Below are 21,907 nucleotides of genomic sequence, written 5' to 3' on the forward strand. Positions count from 1 at the left end.
TTTATCATCAGAATTGGTTTTTAAAAGAACAAGATTTAAAAGCTTGATTAATTTAAAAATGGAAATGTCAAACCTATGTCTTGTCTCCGGAATGAAAAAAACACACATCTAAATCATATAACTGATTATTAAATAGAATATTGTTTTAATTTTGAGGGGGGGGGGACAAAATATATAACAACTTTATAAACAAATCCTGATATCAGAAGCCCCAGTAAGAACACTTAAAACATGTAACATTTACAGAACATAAAACACTATCTTTTTTTTCTTTGATGCAGCTAATCAGCTATCAACCTTATTTCTATAATAATAAAAGAATAATGTTACATCACAAGTTATACCTTGATGCAAATATTAATGATTCAAATCATAGGATTTGCACCTTTTTCTTATGACTTTAAAATATTTTATACCTGATTGATTAAAATCTTGCTCTTTGGTCATTACCATAAAACAATTTGCATAACTTATATTATGTACGATAAAAGATGAATGGTTTTTGTTATTTACTACCTAATTCATTTCCTATATGTTCTGAATATATGTTCACTGGTTTTGAATATTGCATGATTTATATGAATATGAAACAATTGAACAAATAATCATACAATAAGCTATTTCCCAATTCCCGTAATTGACCCTATTATAAGGGACCTTTATTTTTGTTGTCTCCCTTTATGGGGGACATTAATTTTTATTTACAATGGAGAGCTAGCAGAAAGATCAAATTTACCTGTGCATAATGTGAGTAATCTATAAGGTTTTAAAATCTTTTTATTACATTAATTTGTTGTTAAGCTAAATGCTTTTGACATCAGAAATAATTTTTCATGAAAAATTAGTTTAACCGCTGATACATCACTTTCAATTCATCATGCTTTGCATTAGCAAAAGCCAAATTTGTCTACGATTGACAAAGGGAAGTAATTTGTTTTAAAAGTGTGTTATAATAGAATCAAATAGGTAATTGGCAAATGGACTATTTTAAACACATGATTCATCTGAATATGAAATAAACAAGAAAATGATTGAATAATTTAAATGACATGATAGTGATTAACAAAAAATTAACAATTTTACATATATAACAATATAGACTAAATAAAACAAAATAACATAATAAACAACAACAGAAGTATTATAAATGCTAAATGCCTTCAACAACATTTAAAATAATTTGAAGCATTTCAGTAATGCAATACCACCTTTCTTTACCACCTTTTTTTAACAGATCAGTTGTTGTTTTAATAAACCTCTGAAGAAAATTACCCCAAAAAAATCTGATTTTAGCTAGTCCCTGTATTAATTTGCAAGGTCTTAATTCCATCATCAATATCAACCAAATAATTTGTAACATTGAAAACTGATTCTTGAACCTTTTGACTAAAATTATCAATTTACGAATTTGTTTTGTACTATAGATCATTGTATGAAAATTTCATTGAAATCAGAAGAAAACAAAAATTATAAAACATTTATTCACAAATAATTGGCAACAATGATAACATCAAAATATCAAGTTAGACACAAAGATGGAAACAACCTACTAGGACAAATAACTTTTGAGCAGATCTGGCTTCTCTGTAAATATATTCATGTGATAAATTTTATTTTTTTTAACTTACTGAACATGATTGATTATTGGTGTTTAATTCCACTTTCAGCAATATCATGAATATTGGCAATAAATGCAAGCCAGCATATATTGATTGAGGAAGCCAGAATGCCCAAAGGGAACCACAATATTTTTCAAGCAACCAGTTACCCATGCAAATTTAGATTGGAATTGAACACACTTTTTGAACATGAGATACTGGAAGTATTTTGTAAGGGTTTAAACTGATGCAGAGTAATCTATAATGTCCACTGATTCAAATCACCATGAAAGTCAGTGGAAAGACTTTGAGGCATGAACAAATATAATTATTACCCAAAAAACACATTTCAATGTGTTAAACACCATGTATTGTGAGAACACTTAATGACTGAAATTACAAATAGACCCAGTCAATTGAACTGAATCACATTCTCCTCTCAATGCAGGTTTTCTGTATAAATCACAAATGTTCACTTCTTATTGCACAAACATACAGTTATGATAAACACAAGTTTAATAAAGGTTTCTATCACAGAAAATATATGGTTTCATATTCTTGTAGACAGTGCTATACGATTCAATATTCTGGAATTCAACTTATTTGTCTCTTTAATAGTTCTATTCATCAACTTTATCAACTTTTATTTCGATGTTCTTCTTTCCAGGCTTCTATCTTCTCCTGGAGTTCAGCATGTGGTATAACCATATCTAATGATAATGCCTCCCTGTTGAATGGGTCATTCTGATCGCTGAAAAAAAAGAAAATACAAATTACTTCAAAGGTTGTCAAATTTACAACTCATAACATGTTACCATTATAAATAAGAAAAGAAAAGACCTCTATTTCTTAAAAGTAAAAAATGCATAACAATGATTAACTGATGGGTTATCGACCCTGTATCATAGAACTTGTATTTATGATGCATCATATTGACTACTGTCTGGTTATGGTATATCTATATATTAAATTGAGCATAGGAGTAAAATGAATCTATATATAAAATTGAACATATGAGTAAATTAGATTAATCTTCAAAACTGAGCACACAAGTAAATTAAATATATCTACAAAATTGAGCACATGAGTAAATTAATTCTATCAATAAAATTGAACACATGAGAAAATTAAATCTATATATATAAAATTGGGCACTTGAGTAAAGGAATAATCTATGACAATTGAGTACCTGAGTAAGTGTCTAGTTACGGTAGTCTTTGGTAGATTTATCAAATAAATTGAGCACCTTAGTAAGTGTCAAGTAGATCTAAAACATTTAGAATCTGAGTTTGATAAATCTATCTGCAACATGAAGCACATACCTGAGTAAATGTCTGGCTATGGTTGATCTATCCACTATATTCCCAGAAGAAGGTAATATCACAGGATCTTTCATTAATGTTCCCATGATTTCATCTAAGAATTCTTCTGGAGGATCAGCAAAAAGTTCTTCATCTGCTTTCTGTTGTACTCTTAGTTTCTAAAAAAATATCATTTCTGAGTCATATCATCTTGCATGCTTTCACAAACTGCTTACGACATTTTCGAACAAATACCTTAAGATTGATAGCTTAGTCTGGGAGAACAGGTGTATATGTTAGTTGAGGTAGCGTTTTGTGTGTACTGTAAGGAATGGTACTTTGAGTCCTTGTTTTTCGGCTATTTATTTTTTTTGTTTAATGCAAATTGGATAAGTCGAGCCTTTTTCAGCTTATTTTTTTTCTTATCTTATCTTGAGTTGTAACACCAACATTGTCCATGGTGATGAAAAGAGTTGTTAAACATTCACAAACAAGTTTAACAAATCCACATCCTTTATGTTCCATATAGGCCTTCACATGCTAGGATCGTGAAATCATGTAGTTGCTATTTGTGTTAGAATGCATTTGTTTGCTTTTTTTGTTGTAATGGTATAATTTAGGCCATTGAATTTCTTTTATGAAGGTAGTTTGAAAACGTAAAATACATTTCAAAACTTAATTAATTTACCTGATTTTTTAAATGAAGATTCTCCATATTTTCTAACATTGAAGCAGGTTTATGTATTTTCTTGAGAACATTAATAGCTTTAGGAAAGAGATCATCAGAGTAAGATCTTCCATCATTTACAACAGCAATACAAAAGTTAACATCCTCCTCTAAGTTCAGATAAATCTGGGATATGTCAGATACTGTCTCTTGAGGTTTAAACTCATATTCATCTTTATCTTTTACTTTGAAATTCCTCTGTTTTGGTCCAACCTGAATTAAAATATTTATGCATATTAATTTGAGATAAATTTCAAGAATTACAAGGTTTTTAAGACATCTTAGCTTTCAAGAGACTATAATGAGGACATTTATGATAAGCAAGTAAAGATCAGTAGTATGTGCGTTTGGATTAATGATGTATCTTTTTGTAGTATTCACTGCTGTGAGTAATGTTTTTTCCATAAATGATGTTTATATACTGAGCTGCGCATTATTGAAAAACTCTGTGAACATTTAAAATACTTTCCTATGGCAAGTATGAGATAGTTAAACTATTGTAACAGAAAACCCCATAAAATTTCATTTCATTTAAGGTGGTACCTAAAATTACAGGGAGATAACTCTGTAAAGTCAGCTAAAAGTTTTATTTACATTGTGTTGTAAAGGGAATATTAAGCTTCTCAGTGATCAAAATTGGTGTTTGTCAAACTGCTATATAACCAGTGTAATTTTTCTGATAAAACGGTTGGAACAAAATTTTTGAAACTTTTATATTTTTGTTAAAGGGTCAAAGTAAATACTATGTCAAAATTTTATGAAAATTAAACCAAATCAAACCAAAGTGAAAGTGTTGGGTACCACCTTAATATTTCATGGAAAGTGTTTCTCAGTTAAGTTTTCTTTGTTGTGTTTTGTGTACTGTTGTATGTCTGTTTGGTTTTTTTTCTTTTAGCCATGGAGTTGTCAGTTTAAATGTCCTTTCTTTCTTTTTCATCTCTTTGAAGTAAGGTTTTTCACTTTGAATATGTTGAAAGCTTTAATTACAGACATAAAATCAAGGTCTTTTTTATCATAACTGGGCATTTAGATTGTTTGTAGTAAAAGTTGAAACCAAAATACAGAAATTGTGTGTTACTGCCAAATGAATAACTATCAATAATATCAAAAGAATAAACCTATCTTATAGGCTTCCATATTTATATGTATGTGGCAGGGTCTAAAACGTTGGTGAATGCTAAAACCTTCCCTCACTTGGAACAATGGTGTAATAATAAAGCAACTTAACTAACTGTATAACAAATTGACAAGTTAAATGCACTAATTAAATCAGGGATCTTTATTTTACAGTAAAGAGTATAGAATGATGGGTTACCATGTTTCTTATAGCTCTGACTTGGCTGCAGGGATCAGAACAATTAAGCGTGCCCTCTTATGCACTGTTTATTGTAGAACTATTTATTTTACTCATTTACCAAATGGTAAATTAGACTTCATCCCCATTTATATTTCATTGTATTTTCATAAATATTTCAATAAAGTGTTTACTCATACTTACTAAATTGACCAAGAAATAATTTAACATTCCTGAGATTCGGTCAACCATGGAATTATGACAAAATATTGATTTAATCTCTCTAGTCAATAGTTCTAACATATGTATAGTATGATTTCCCATCACATTGTGATAACGAGCTATCATACTGAGTTGTCGTAGACTCATTTCAGCTTCCTGTCGTTGTTCTGGTGTCATGTTGGTCCATTCACCTTGTTCTTTGGCTTGTTCTTTATCTTTGATTTGACTCATGTACTACATAGAAAATAAGTGAAAATTTATCTTTTTTACCTTCCTAATATGCATTCTCTTTTAAAATATTTCATTTATCTGCCATCTTTTTCTTACAAATATATAAGAACTGTTAATATTCAAAATCAAAGTAAGATATTGGTGAAAAAAATATTGAAGTTTTATCCCATTTCCTCAAAGATGAATAAAGATAAATTGTTATAAAGGGTGTATCACAAGATACTTATATTTAGTATACCAAATTTACTGCACCAGACACATAAAGTTACATTCATGCTGTCAGATAGCGATAAATATCTGATAACGTGTTAATAGTTCAATGTAGGTGACAAACCATATACATTTTTTTATTAACTTTTGTTTTTAGCTAGATATCTGATTAAAGTATTTCACAACTCTTCTTTTTTTAACAATATCAATATTAATAATCTTACATCTAATGCCTCGTCTAACAGGAAGATAGCATCGTTAATGAGGAGATTTATAAACCTCAGGAACAATGGAGCATCTGTAGCTTCTATATTCTCTTCTGCAAATCGAGATAAACTCTGAAATATAGTTTTGGAAAATTCTATAATTGGAAAATTGGGTATTTTCTTAGGATTCTTTTTAATTTTGATATTACTTCAAATTTTTTATACATAGATTTTGTATTTGGGATTTTTGTTCATGAAATAATATTTTTAACAGTCAAAAGTTATCTCCCCCTTAAATATAAATTCTATTGTACTTTGATATTACATGTCATATATTTACAACTAAAATTTTCTAACAGTTCATAAGAGACAAAATAGATTAAATGTAAACTAGACTGAAAGAAAACATGGTATGAATATATTTTGATATACATTGATTTTTTTGCATAAAACAAGCTTTTTTTTTAAATTATTTGACGTATAGCATTCCACTAAAATAGTATGGTGGCTTTGTGAAAAATTGTGCACATCATGTTACAAGCATGAAATTTGGCATAGACCTTCCTCAACTATTACTCTTTAATTTCAGATAGGGAGGCATTTGAAAAAAATGTCTCACTTCCGGTAAAATCCAAAATAGTGACGTCATACTTAAATCAGCCCAATATCTAAGACTAGGGTGTAAAAATGTGTTATTATCATGCTACTATCATAATATTTGGTACAAACCTTTGTTTTTTACTACTGTTGGATAAATTAAATAGATAAGATGTCTTCAGAAACCCTTCTTCCGGTTAAAATCCAACATGGCGGACATTGTTCTTAAATAAGCTTATTGTTTAGGAAGGGTAATTGAAATGGGTTTTAACGTATTGCTACTATCATTGCATTGTGCCGGAACCTTTCTTTGGTGCTTCTGATGGATACAATGTATAAGACATATGTCTTAAAAACCCTTACTTCCGGTAATATCCAAAATGGCGGACCTAGAAATATCAATTTATTATTCAAATATTCAACTTTTTTCAAGATGTAAAGAAAATGATTTTTTTTTGTGCTGGTCATTAAAATTTTGGCTGTAAGTTATCCCCAAAACCACTTATTCTATCATGTTGCAAGTGCATAAATATAAAGTTGACACTTCCGGTCAAAATATGACGTAAATTTCAAAGATGAGTTCTCAATCCATTTCTTCGATGAAGAGTTTAGGATTGAGTGATTAAAACAAAATAAAATCACTATAGTACTAAAACATATTTAAAATTACTACAATTTTCGGCCAAAAATAACGATCACCACGACATGCACACATCGCAGTGCACGGGATACCCGATTTTCCACATTAAACATGACCGCGGCATCCTTTCATACTTCCACAATGTACAAGCTTCTGACAAAATGATAAGGCCTCAAAAAGAGTTTTTTTAAAAGTTTTCCTTTTTGTCCCCGCGTGGAGTGGGTAGCATAAGAGCCAATCCCAAGCTCGTCTCCCTAAACACCTACCTAAGTATGTTGCATGATTTACATGCTGGAAAAGACTAAAAAACTAGACCAAGTTGAGGAAATAGCCTTCCCTTTTTGCGCAAATAGTTATTTTCTTGCTTCGTTAACCATGGTATACCCATCTGTTAAGTTTGTGCGATCTTGCAGTAAATTACCGGTGATTTAGTCTGATCAATCTTCATTCTTTATGTTAAAGTCACAGCTTCAAATGCAATCCATGTCTCCCATATAGTCTTTTTTTCTCTTTCAAGCAAAGAGAGAACCATATCACAATAGGTAAAGGCATGGATAATAATAAATGTGTCAGATAACTCATTGCCTAGTGCATTTGAAAGGCCATTGCTAGATAGTAATCCAAAGTCTTTTGCACTCCCGAACACAATTCATAGTTCGTCTACCCCTATGTCACGGAATAGCGAAACAGTAGTGACAGCATCATCATTAACAACTGTTTGAATCATGACTCGTTTAGGTTCGTGTTTCACTGCATCAGACACATGCACCATGATTCTAGTGTCTGCCTCTAAATGTGAACTTGGTGCTGAACTTGAAATACATCATGTGGTGGATAAAATAGAATATCCTGACCATTTGTTGCTATAACTACAATACACATCCAAGAGACCATCCACTCGTATTACAGTTTCATGGTATTTTATTAAGGTAAGGACATAATACCCAATCAGCAAACTTGTTAGGCCGCAATTCACAATATTTTTATGGCTAGACCATTTGAAAGGTCATGGATTGATATATATCTTATGCTTTTTCCCCTTCCAAATGCACACCAAAGTTTGTCTGTCCCTATGTCACGGAATAGCGAAACAGCAATACCATCAGTATCGACTGTTCGAGTCATGACTCAGTTAAGTCTGTGTTTCACTGCATCAGGCACATCGATCTTGATTGTGGTGTCAGTCTCGTCGTGTAAACATGGGGCTAAACTTGAAACATCATCAAATGGTGGATAACACTGAACATTCTGAGCAATTTTTGCTACAACTACCTTGTACACAAAATTGTATTGAGCAAGCTCCTGTGAATAAAAACTTAAAAAGTTCTTTCTTATTGTCGTCATCTCTCAGAAAACTTTGCCAATTTTGAGGATGTTTTTAACCCTGGATTCGTCAGTGTATCCCCTTACCCCTAAATGGTGCTCTTGCTTTTTTTTAGCAGCTTACAAACTACCAGTATTGTCTATGTTCGCATCCGACACTACATTCACTGTTGTTACAGTTTCAAGGTGTTTTCTAGCGAGTATGATGATTGGGTATTATGTCCTTACCTTAATAAAATACCTTGAAACTGTAACAAGAGTGGATGAAGTCTTTGATGAGTATGGTAGTTGTAGCAACAAATGCTCACGATATTCAATTTTTTCCACCACGTGATGTATTTCAAGAGTAGCACCATGTTCACATAAAGAGACAGGAACTAAAATCATGGTGCATATGTCTGATGCAGTGAAACACGAACTTGAACGAGTCATGATTAACAGTCACTGATGATGCTGTCAATACTATTTCCCTTTTCCGTAACATAGGGGCAAACGAACTATGGATTGTGTTTAGGGAGGCAAAAATCTTTTAATTAATATCTATCATGGCCTTTTAAATGCACTAGGCAATGAGTGATCACACACACTTATTTCAGACCTATACCTTTACCGGTTGTGATACGGTTCACTCTTTGCTTGAAAAGGAAAAAACGAATGCGTAGGAGACATTAATGGTAACATAAAGAATGATGACTGATCAGCCTAAATCATCGGGGTTTTACTGTAAGATCGCACAAATTTATCAGATGGAGCTAACATGATTAACGAAGCAAGAAAATCATTTTTTTGCACAAAACGGAAGGCTAACTATAAGTGAGGCCCACAACTTGGTCTAGTCTTTTCAAGCATGTAAAATGTGCAATATACTAATGCAGGTGTTTAGTGAGACGAGCTTGGGATTGGCTCTTATGCTACCTAGTCTAATGAATTGCGAAGGGACAAAGAGGGTCCCTTTTAAAAAAACTTTTTCTGAGGCCTCATCATTTTTTCAGATGCTTGTGCATTGTGGATGTAAGAAAGGATGCCGCGGTCATTTTTATTCATGAAAATCGGTTCTCCTGTTAACTACCTTGTGTGCATGTGGTGGTGACTGTGAATAAATATGTATTCTTGGCCATAAAGGAGTAATTTTAAATATGTTTTAGTACTATAGTGATTATATTTTGTTTTAATCAATCTATCCAAAACTCTAAATCGAAGAAATGGATTGAGGACTCATTTTTGAAGTTTGCGTCATATTTTTACCGGAAGTGTCAACTTTATATTTAAACATTTACAACATGATCAAATAAGTGGTTTTGGGGATTACTTAAAGCCAAAAGTTTAATGACCAGCACAAAAAAAAAATCATTTTCTTTACATCTTGAAAAAAGTTGAATATTTTAATAATAAATTGATATTTCTATGTCCGCCATTTTGGATATTACCGGAAGTAAGGGTTTTTAAGACATTTGTCTTATACATTGTATCCATCACAAGCACCAAAGAAAGGTTCCTGTACAATGTAATGATAGAAGCAATACTTTAAAACACATTTCAATTACCCTCTCTAAAAAGTAAGCTAATTTAAGTACAATGTCCGCCATGTTGGATTTTAACCGGAAGAAGGGTTTCTGAAGACATCTTATCTATCTAATTTATCCAACAGTAGTAAAAAACAAAGGTTTGTACCAAATATTATGATAGTAGCATGATAATAACACATTTTTACACACTAGTCTTCGATATTGGGCTGATTTAAGTATGATGTCCGCCATTTTGGATTTTACCGGAAGTGAGACATTTTTTTTCAAATGCCTCCCTATCTGAAATTAAAGAGTAATAGTTGAGGAAGGTCTATGCCAAATTTCATGCTTGTAACAGGATGTGCACAATTCGTCTGAAATATGCTTGTAGCCGCCGGACTAAAATATTGAATAATAACTGGTGAAGTCTCAGATGACTTTGGTACTCATCTTTTATGTAAACAGAAATTGTGTTTATAAAGAAATATCAATTTGAACATTTCACATCAAAAAACAGTTATGTAAAGAGGTAAGGACCCGAAATAAAGATAAATATATCTATCAAACAGATATTTATATAAAGCAAGTTATTATTTCCTATTATGTTGTGATTAGTTTTGTGTTTTGTTTCTTCTTTTAACCAACATACCTTAATGGCATTTCTATGTGATTCTATTTCCCATATATGCTCTAGTACTTGGTACATAGGTCTTCTGTAATTGAATTTCTGTTCAAACTGTACACTTTGGCCTGTCATCTCTATACTAACAAATACATGTAGTAACTTTTCTGCTAAATGGTCAATTAATGGATGCTGTACAAATAACTGTCCTTTATAATACCTGTAAAAACATGAGAATAATCTACAGGCTGATCAAAACAACTATCAATCTTTTTTTTTCATATGGCAGCAGTTTTGTAATTGTTCAGGTTTGGTTTTTTTAAATTTGCATTTATTTTTTTATTTCATTTTTTCAGTTAGCGTAAAAAATTTAAACAGGGATTTTGTGACATTGTTACTGCAGATATTATAATCTCTTGCTTATTCTTTGCAATTGCAGATAAGATCACAAAAAACATATACATCTAGATATAAATGTGTATCTGACATTATCTAACAATTCTAGCTTTACAGCTCAGACAATTATATTTACTAGCTGAGCAAATAAAAATTATAAATTTCAAAGTTTCAACTAAATCAGACAAAATCATAAATGATGTATTAACCTTGATAAATGAGTATGTCTGTACTTTACCACCAGTTAACAATCATGTGCAATAAGAATAAATCCTGTTAATTTACCTTGACATTAGCGCTCTGTTTTGTGTTTGGTCACTAGGTAATAACATAGCTAAAGTTTCTGCTAATTCTGCTCTCAAATGTGGGTTCTTCATACGATCAGGATTACCCATATAAACCAATATCAATGTCATAAAATGGCTTAGTTTCTCACCAACAAACTGAAAGTATATGATAAGCGATTGTGTGTTATTGGCTGCTTCATACAAATACTATATAAATACTATATCAAGATAAAGTATATTTCTTTAATCTATGTTATTGGGTTGCTGTCTAATTGAAGTGTAACTGTTTTCCCATTTTTTCAGAGTTACTACAATGTAAAGATATTTAAAAAGATGTTGAAGAGATGGCTTATGAATAACATGTCAATGGTATTTGGGAGTATGAAATTACCTTGATTAAGACCTTGGTATATTTTACTTTCTCCTTTTATAGCCCATGAACAACATTATTTAACATACCTCAAAGACTTGATCTTTAAATCTATGCAAAAATTGTGTAAAGTCTGTAATATTTCCCATAATAAACTCTGGAATGCATGCTAGACATTTTGGTGCTTCATCAGGAAGAGGAAGTGTGATATCACTGAAGCATTGTGGGTTGTCCTTCACAGCAACAAGACACATCCATGTTGCAGTTGATATGTGAAAGTTCAAAGACATTTCTAAAAATTTGGGTTCTGTTACAGCTGCCCTAATACTTAAATAAATAGTCATTCCTGCAATATATAAATATATACAATAACAGGTAAAATGAATAACTGAAGAAAAGATAATCTTAAACTAAAAACTGTGTAATATGAATGGACATGTCTTTGTTTGTTATTTATATTAGACTGTTGTTTTCCCGTTTGAATGGTTTTACACTAGTCATTTTTTGGGACTCTTTACAGCTAGCTGTTTGGTGTGAGCCAAGGCTCCATATTGAAGACTGTACTTTGACCTATAATGTTTACTTTTATAAATTGTGACTTGGATGGAGATGTGTCTCATTGGCACTCATACCACATCTTCTTTTATCTATACACAAAAATAAATTGCCACTCAAAATAAGATTGTTTACAGTAATGATTTCTGATGCTTCATACCTTCTTCCATTTTACTTTTAAGCTGTCTGACTGGTTCCATTGAATCGTTGCCTCCCTGGTTTGTAGCATCCTGATATAAACGTTGTATTCTTCCTAAACTTTGATTTAGTTTTACAAACTTTTCATTCAAAGGTTTGAATCCCATGTTTAAACATTGATGAGTCAAGAAAAAACACTCTGATATAAAATTGTAAGACTCTAAAGGTTCCAACTGTTCATTTTCTGGCATCGGTATCAAACATGTTTCTTTATTCAACCCTGAAAATAATCAAATATAAGAAATGTCAATACAAAGTAAATATAAAAGTAAGTCTTAAATTTTTAGTAGATAAATTGCCTTTAGTAGCCATTTTGAAATCCCTGCCTTTCCATAAATAGAAAAGTATCATGCATTTAAAACAAAATTCATTGATAGAAAATTGTTTTTTGAAAATGTCAAATGTGGATCAAGAGAAGATTTATCTGGATTATTTATCAAACAATCCTAAAATTACAACTTAAGATTTATGCAAAAACAAAATATGTATGATAATTGATGTAGTAATATCACTGATTTCCTATGCAACACGAGATAAAATGGCAGCCTTGCTTTATTATTCAGAAAACCGAATTGAATCCAACTAATTATTTGTCTTTTAATCAAAAATTAAATGAAACAAACAAAAAATATTTTTCAAATTTCAATTAAGGGGAGACAATTACCTTACTTACCAAAAGCATGTATATTTCTCTGTTGGCTCTTGTCGTTGTCATTATTAATGTCCACGGAACAATAGGTGGGTTGTACTTTAAGAAGTTTGTCACATTGTGGTTCAGAGAAAGGCACAGAAAGTTTTAACATTAAATAACATAAATTTAAACAGAATCCATCATATGCATACATCTGATTGAATAACTGAGGCATCTGAGCTGACCAAATCTTAGATTTACCTACAATAAAAAAAGAGGTATAAAAAGGTTTTAACTAATGAACTTTTTAACCACTTGTCCATGGTACATGAGTTGGAGAATGAGTTAATCTATGGACTTCAAAAAAGTTTTTTACCTCTTTTTAATGGTGCAATGTAAGAATGAGATAATCCATTGAATTCAAAAACATTTTTGACTTATTGAACAGACGAGAACAGAATAAAACTTACATCAAGTGATGAAAATAGCCCAAATTGAGGTCAATGTTTAAAAGACGTGGTACATATGTTAATTTTGATGCTGGTTTTATCAAATAAACTGGATACTGTTTTGATATACTGTGGATTTATCTTTCATTTTAGAGGGCAGACATTATTGGAATTGAGGGACAACTCTATTTGCTTAGATTTTCCAAAACCTTCTAACAAGTCTAATGAAAACATTTACTTTGTTCAACATTCAAATATGTGGTTTAATTATAAACACAAAGTACACAATAAATCTGTGACCCACCTGAGTTAGCAGATATACATCTACCTAGCCACAGTAGTGTACCATGTTTTGCCTGAGAAGATGATTTGATCAAACTTAGGAAGAAGGTATGAACTTTATCTCCAATTCTTGTCAAAGGCTAAAATAAAAATTACAATACAGTTACTTAATAAAGAATTAATAAACAATGAAAAAACTGTGGACACCTGATTCAGGTAGATACATTTTGTAAAAAGTTATGGCTGAAATGTTTCTTGCTTATTTTTACAATCCAAGAAAAGGATCAAATTCTTCAAAAAATTATACTATTCAAACTTGATAAAAACAAAACATATGAAGTGTATAAACTATACCTGATGAATATTGTTCTCCATAGCATCAATATCTCTTTGTGATTTCGATGCTGGATCTGAGAAAAATTCACATGGACCAAGTTCTGACCTTGGAATAGAACTAAAGCAGAATAATGAGCCTAGTAAAGTCTGTTCATAGGTCTTTCCTTTGTTCCAATCTCTTGGTGCACTGTGATCCAGCAGTACCTATAAACACCATATAAAATAGTATAAATATATTTTTAATACATGTATTATGACTTAAGCAATATAATTAATGTAACTTTTAGTAAGGAAGCTGATTATGTGTAGATAGGGAGCTACAGATATTTATGTTGGTTTTCTTCACATGAATGCATGTACACAGATACATATTAAAGAAATAAACAACTGTCATAATTTCCAATCAATAAGGTAATTCAATTAATTTAAAATTGCTAAAATGTATCAGTTAACTTGATTAATGATTGGTCAGTGATGAAAATCACGCACAGAAGAAAATGTTAATGTAACGCAGCTTTATTGTATATCCAACATCGTTTACTTGACGTTATCTTGTACTTCAGTCATCAATACAAATTCATACAGTTTAGTCGTCTTTCTTATTACATATGCAGTTTTAGTAAAACAACTTTACAACAGTCAGTAATAAAAATAATCATATTGATTATAAGACATACCTTAGACATTTCTGGATGTCTTGTAAAAAATACCATAAAATCTATATTTCTGAGAACATTTGGGTTCATCAAGGTACTATCTTTCATCATATTGTTCTTTAGTGATTCTAGAACTGGTTTGAATACATCATTCAAAGATCCATCCTCTTTACTTTTATCTATCTCTTCCACAACACGATCACAAAATTCTACCATAATCACATGACTATATGCTGTAATGTAGAAAACAGATAAATGTTATATGCTTTCAATACCACAAGTATTTTTGAAATTTTGGTCCCTCAAACCAAAAGAGGTATTTTTTAAGAATTTGTCACTTTTGTAAATCAAGTTTAGTAACATAACAATTATAAAACAAAGTAAATTCAGGACTTCCAACATACCAGATTAACCATGTATTTTTTTAGAAGCAACTATCAATCAATCATCATTTATTTCTACCTACATGATAAGAAACTGTCCTCTGACTGATAAATATCAACAAACTGTTTGGACAAGTTCTGTTCATATAAATCTGGTTGTTGTAGACAGGTCTTAGCATTCATAACAATCACTGCCTTACATTTGTTCATTTCTGCTTTCATCTTTGGCATCTGAAATGATTTTTTTGGTGTATGTGTATAGCCTTAAGAAAACACAGTACAATGAAATGAATGGTTTGAAAACAAGGCATTAAGGTAATGATATAATTCCCACTTAAATTTTTAAGCAGAACTAATCTTTAAACTTGACAGAGATATTGCATACAATTCTTTCGTATAATTTATAATAAGATCATTTAGAGAAGAAACAATGAGAACAATTTACAATATTTGACTATCATGCAGATATCATTGCATCCACTTTTTAACAGACACTAATTTTTCTACTTGACTATAATATTTGTAATATTTTCTTTTATACATTTCTTTCAAATGAATTATTAATCTAAGCCTATTGGCAATAACAAGATAGTTTTCAACTTCCATGACGTTTACTCTACATTTCCAAGGGCATATCTAATGTAAATCATGTACATACCCTATTTTGACTTTCCATGTTCTTTACTCTAACATAACACTGATACAGATAATGAAGAACTTGTGATTCTCCAGCTATTCTTGCTGACTCAGCATCTTCTGTTTTAGCTGATGTTAGTGTTACTATATATAATCCTGGCTCTTTCATTAGTAATCTCTCAAATACAGCCTATTGATAGAACATACTAAATTTAATGTACAAGTAGTGTTTATAAGTTCCTTGCAAAAATAAGAAGCATCTAGAAATTCATATGGATTGACTGACTCCTCATATTTTTTTTGTGATGTTTATATTTTACAGGTAATTAAAAAAAAGTTTAAGACTGATTTCAACTTTACTGAAAATCTCTAGATTACTAAGCCAGCTGGATGATTCGTCAGGATAATGTACTCACTGAATAACATAGCCGATGGATCCATTGCATGGGCCAGGTAACAACGTTAACAGAAATTACACAACAATGGATAAGATATTATCAAGAATGGATAATTTTGGATATATATCCAGACTGTAATTCAGTAAAGGACCACATGCAGATATTGTAAGGGGTGTAAAAAATGTCATCACTTCATTCTTCCTCTAAAGAAGGTCTGTTTAGGAAGGAAACAGGTCAGGTCGTATCATTATCAACAGACACTGTTAATTTGGGGCAACAACATTACCATCCCTATATATTAACTTAGGCTTAGAGAGTTTGTTTCAGAAGTAAATATTTGAAGATTAAATAAACAACCTGTTCATTCATCAGATACTAACTTGTTCTAAACAGTCCATATCCAACCATGTTTGTCCTTCTAAAGTTTGTGCTAAATCTGTCATAAAAACACATCTAGAAGGTCTTTCTATATAGGCTTCAGGGTCTGTAATGTTAGAAATATCATGGATAAAATTTATCCTTACAATCAAATTCACTTACTGTGGATTCATTATTATTCATTTGATACCAATTTTCGTTGGTACAGATTAACCACGAAATTAACTGTTCAATAAATAACAAATTCTCTATGCGCCTGTATGCAGACCTTGGCAAAACCATGAAATTAAATGTCCATGAACATACAAGTTTTCCTATATCCACGAAAATTGGTACCCACAAAAATAAATGGATCCATAGTAGCTTTAATCATTGTAGTATATAAAACTAAGAAATCATTTTGTAAATAGTGTATAAAGCCTAGCAGTGATGTAACTACAAATATTAGAAAAAAAACATCCAATTTATTTTTTAGGTCATAATCAATTATAAATAATCAAATTAAACATATTTATAAATACATTCCCGATTTCCATTCTAAATCTTATAAAACAAATTAATGAATTTTGAAAATAACTTTCAGTAAATAAAATCACAAAAATTTGGATGGTATTTTTCCTTGTACCTCACACGTTCAAATGCAAAGGGATAAGTTTGTTATTGCCTTAAAACTGGATTCAAATAATACTGACCTTTTTCAAGTGTTAGTAGAAAAATGGTTTCTATGAGATTGTTGATTTCTAGTTTATATTCTGCCACAGATTTCCAGTCTTCAGCTTTCATTTCTACTGCTATAACTACAAAATATTTTGATAATGTTTATCTATACTTAACACTTGTATAATTTTGTATTCAAAACTTTAAACTGCATTTAAATATTCTTTCATTTTTTAATGAATAAAATTAGGCTATCTTATCTGGAGATAAGTTTGAAACTAGAAGCTTGTTTAATGTTGATAAAAAAACTAACTTATGACATGAACTTCATATATAGGTTGAGTTCCATAATGTAAGAAAATCTCATGTACTACCCATTCAGTAGAAATGGAACCTATAATCTGGCATTTATTGATAAATGTGTAAAGTATATTATTGATGTTGGTGAGTGCAACATTTTAAACTCCATCACACAATCAGGCAATATCATATGTATGCACTTGGTACCAAATTTTCGGAAGCTCTGATTTGAAAAAAATTGCCATCAAAATGTTTATGACTGACAGACAAAAACAAATAGAGATGTTAAAACAGTATAGTCTCCAAATGGAGGGAGAAGTTATCAGTTATTGAATACTTTTATGTTAGTCGTTTATTTTCATCTTTCAGTCTGTGCACTTATCATTTGTTGTTGATTCATTTTGCAAATGATTTAAATACTGTGTATATTTATATGATCATTTTTTCTGCATCAAAAATGTCAACAACAATCCTTTATTTGACATTTAGCTATATAACTTATCTTCCCTTGGGTCCTAATCATAGAAAAAGCATTAACAAAAGTAAAATATAATGATAATGTTCAATACAACTCGGTAAAAATAATCAAAAAAATAAACATGATGAAAAAGTCTGTCACAAGATAAGATATAAAATTGCTACACTGGCAAGCCAAACATAACTTCAATAACCATGATAAACATGACTACATGTAGATCCTAATACCTATAAATTAAATGACCATACCTGGTTGTGATTCAGGTGTTTCCTGTTCTTCCTTAGAAGACTGGAAGCTATAGGGCACATCTCCACCTGTCAGCAAAGCTGCAAATGGATTGTTTGATAAATCTTTTTGTTCTGTCATCTTTTCATGAGATATCCTGTAATATTTAAATTAAAAGCATGAATAAAAGGAGATCTGTGTAAGGTATTCATCAATTCATATCAAACCTTTGCTATTCAGTAAAAGAATTAAGATATGAAAATTACAAATTACGACACAATCTCACTAATCAGTGTTTTTCATTCGGCATTTAAGCCAGGTGTGCCGACCACCTTTCCATTTGAGGAGGTGGGTGACTTTTTTCAAATCCTGGATTTTTTTTGGTTCCACACTGTAAAAATCTAAATACTAATCGTGCCTTCCTGATTGTTTGCATTGACAAAATTGGCCGATAGTCAACAAATTTCAATGTTTGCTTTTATTAATCAGGGGAAGATAAAGGCAGATGGCAATGGCGGTAAGGAATTTTCTAGGCCTAATAAGATAACTAAAACAGATAGTTGAATTGAAATTGTTAAAATTGAAAAAAAAAAAGTATCAAACAACGGAAAAGCCTTCAAAAGACACACAAGCAATAGCGAAGATAAACAGATTGGGAATAATTACCTTTACCTTCACACTCAATGCAATTGGCCATAAGGGCAAACAAACACAGGGTTAACCTACTCTATGATATCAATCAGTGATCAGTCATGACCTGAGTGAGCTGAGTGATTGGTCTAAGAAATGGCTTATGTCCTTTAACCCAGAAATAACAGAAATAATGCTGTTTTCATACATTGAAACTCCAGAAATTAATTTCACTTTCAATGGTAAGAGAATTGAAATTGCAGACTTTCACAAACACTTTGGTGTTACATTTAGTAAAGATGCTATATGGAACACCAATGTGGAAAATATCATAAAAAATGTGTCTAAACATTTGAATGTACTTAGAAAATTAAAGTACAAGATAAGTAGGAGTAGCTTTGAAAAGCTTTACTTGAGTTTTATTAGACCACTACTCAAATATGCATGTGAAGTTTGGGATAATATGGGTGTGGGATAATTGTAAAAAATTAGAACAGCTGCAGCTAGAGGCAGCCAGAATTGTAACAGGTCTTCCTATTTTTACAAGTAATAGAATTATTTTGACTCTTTCCTGGTAAATTTAAAACCAAACAAAAAAATCTTAAATTGAATTCAAAAGCGCAAGTACCAAAACATTATGACTCTGGCAATCGTAAACTCAATATTATTTTGACACAACTTAGGTGCTCATTTTTTTTTTTGAATTACGATCTTAACAGAGTCAACATTATTTTAGATTCATCTTATTCTTGTAGATGTGGTGCTTAGTGCGAAGATTCATGTCACTTCTTTTTTTATTATCCTAATTATGTGAAAATAAGAACCAAATTATTAAATAATCTATATTGGTTACCAGAGAACTCTCAACTAAATTTGAATATCTTAACCTCAGGCGCTACGTCTTAAACTAATGTTGAAAATGAAAGAATTGTAAAGAATGTATATGAATTATTAAAGATTCTTAGTAAAGAGGTTTCTAATTGTGTAATATGGCACATTATAAAGTGCAAATACATGCATATTGTGTTTAACCATTCACATCATCACACACCATCTTTTCACAGTTCTAATATTTTATATATATATATATATATAATGTATACACCTTATCCCTAATCCTTGCTGCAGAACCGTAGCTCTTAGGTCCTGATGTTATTTTTTGACTATTTGCGGACCATATGGTCCGCAAATTCAAAACAAAATAAAATAGGACCATACGAGTTACGGTTCCGCAGCTACCCTTATCCATGCTGACCAGGGCGCTTGAACTTTTGACGCAAGCAACAATCGCTTTTCCATTGTGGCTACAGATATTTTGTTTTATGACATTAAAATTTTATGGGAACCTGTGTCATGTGTGTGATATCCAGTAATGGCAGACAAATATATAGCTGTAAGGTGTTGTTTGAATGTATTCTATTGTTATAAATTGTTATGGGAGAAGACTATATAAGTTTGATTAACTTGTGTCTCATCCCTTTAGCACATTTAAGCAAATCAAATATGTTTAAACTAAACTCTATTAAAAACGAACACAGGACAAATCCAATTTTTTAAGATCCCTGAGTGTCAATGCAAATAAACTTATAAATAGCCTTCCAAATAGCAAGACATGTCATTGAATGCTACATAGAATGCATTGTTATGTTGCAATTTCCATTGGAAAAGCATGCATTTGTGCCTGTGCAAGTCAGGAGACTGTAATTCGGTGGTTGTCGTTTGTTGTTGTGTGTTGATCCTTCAGTCAGTAGCTCAATGTCCAATTGTTATGTAATGTTGCAAATAGTGTTACAATGCCTGGACCAAAGAATCGTCTTTCGTTTGAAATATTTGCTACGTTTTTATATTTCATTCTTTACTTTCTTAAGTTAAAATTAAATATAAATATACCTAGAATCAAAGACACGTCAGATTAAATGACAGACCTAAGGACTTCCATAGGAAATCATCCCGAACAAAAGTAGTCCCCCAATAAAAACCCGTTATTTCTTCTATATTTTCCTAAATAACAACTTAATTATGTTGAAAACTCTCTGAATAACTTCAATTATTACTTCCATGGCTTATATTCAGAAACATTTAATTTTTATTCCAATAGAGGAAAACAGTGCTCTATGAAGTGATCATTTGCTCGCTTCGTCTAGTGAAATCGAGTTCACCTTTTCGCTAATTTATATATCCGGAAATGTGCAAGTTTAAAATCGACATGAAAATATGTACAAAAGAGAAAAAAATAATATTCGATATTAAAAAAATAATAAAATATTATTACTATTATTATTACATATTATTCCATTATATTGACAATAATATCTGATCAAAACCAAGGATTTGTATACTCTACAAATCCTTGGCAAAACAAACGAACACATAGGGTAAAAATGTCAAAAGTTGGGATACGGAACTGAATACAACCGCTATATCTTACATATCTTAAAAACGATGATTTTGATGATAATTTTCATATTTTCTAGATTTACGATCATTAAAAGAAAATGCTTTTCTCTCTCAATCATCACCACAAAAAAGTTCCACTCTGAAATCTCATCTTACATTTTTTTTTAAAAGCTCCCACTCGTTTGCTAAAATAATAATGAAAAACTTGCCAACTGCGCAACCTGTACAACGGCCTTAAAACTTTTTATCTAAATTTAGGGACGACATCAAAAGATCAAAAAAAAAAAAACTTATATCAAATAGTTTGGGGTTGGGAGTGGGGGTAAAAATTGCTGCAAGTTTTGTTAATCCAAAATCGATTTTACATATATCCATAGTGGCCGATCATTTTTTTTCCTCAAATTAAGTTTAGAGGGGATGGGAGTCAGTAAAATGCACTTGTGCACGCAAATCGTGATTTGGCGGGATAAAATTCGCCGCATTTCATCTTCGTTTGAAAGGTCCATCATTAACCGGGTTTAATTTGTCTGAATGATCGATCAAAAGCATTATGAAAGGCCTACGAAGTTTTTTTTTTTTGCAATCTTATTAAAAGAAAGATCTCGGATTACGATATACTACATTTGTAGTATAAAATATTCCGATAACTATAGTAAGATAAGATTGTTTTCTTTGAATAAAAAAATTAAAAAAATTATAATCAAAGCTCTATGTCAATGATGAAAGTCAAGTCCTCGGAAAGGCAGATCTTTTAAACAAGTCTGACCATAAGGTTTTAGCTTGAAAATA

General features: G+C 31.0%; 1 protein-coding gene across 1 annotated transcript; it reads right to left on the bottom strand.

Moving 5' to 3' along the window:
- Nucleotides 1-2,069: 2,069 nt before the first annotated feature.
- On the bottom strand, nt 2,070-20,721 carry LOC134725384 (ubiquitin conjugation factor E4 A-like). The gene is made up of 19 exons (XM_063589161.1): nt 20,612-20,721; nt 18,115-18,248; nt 17,124-17,228; nt 16,434-16,537; nt 15,678-15,845; nt 15,103-15,250; nt 14,658-14,869; nt 13,999-14,184; nt 13,667-13,784; nt 12,956-13,174; nt 12,245-12,502; nt 11,619-11,875; nt 11,158-11,315; nt 10,504-10,696; nt 5,808-5,921; nt 5,125-5,376; nt 3,588-3,839; nt 2,921-3,078; nt 2,070-2,349 (listed from the first exon to the last, which is right to left on the bottom strand). Exons 2-19 carry the CDS (start codon nt 18,230-18,232, stop codon nt 2,235-2,237), a joined length of 3,135 nt encoding a protein of 1,044 aa, XP_063445231.1. The 5' UTR covers nt 18,233-18,248; nt 20,612-20,721; the 3' UTR covers nt 2,070-2,234.
- Nucleotides 20,722-21,907: the final 1,186 nt, after the last annotated feature.

Source organism: Mytilus trossulus, chromosome 7 (assembly GCF_036588685.1).
Source record: "Mytilus trossulus isolate FHL-02 chromosome 7, PNRI_Mtr1.1.1.hap1, whole genome shotgun sequence".
NCBI lineage: Eukaryota > Metazoa > Mollusca > Bivalvia > Mytilida > Mytilidae > Mytilus > Mytilus trossulus.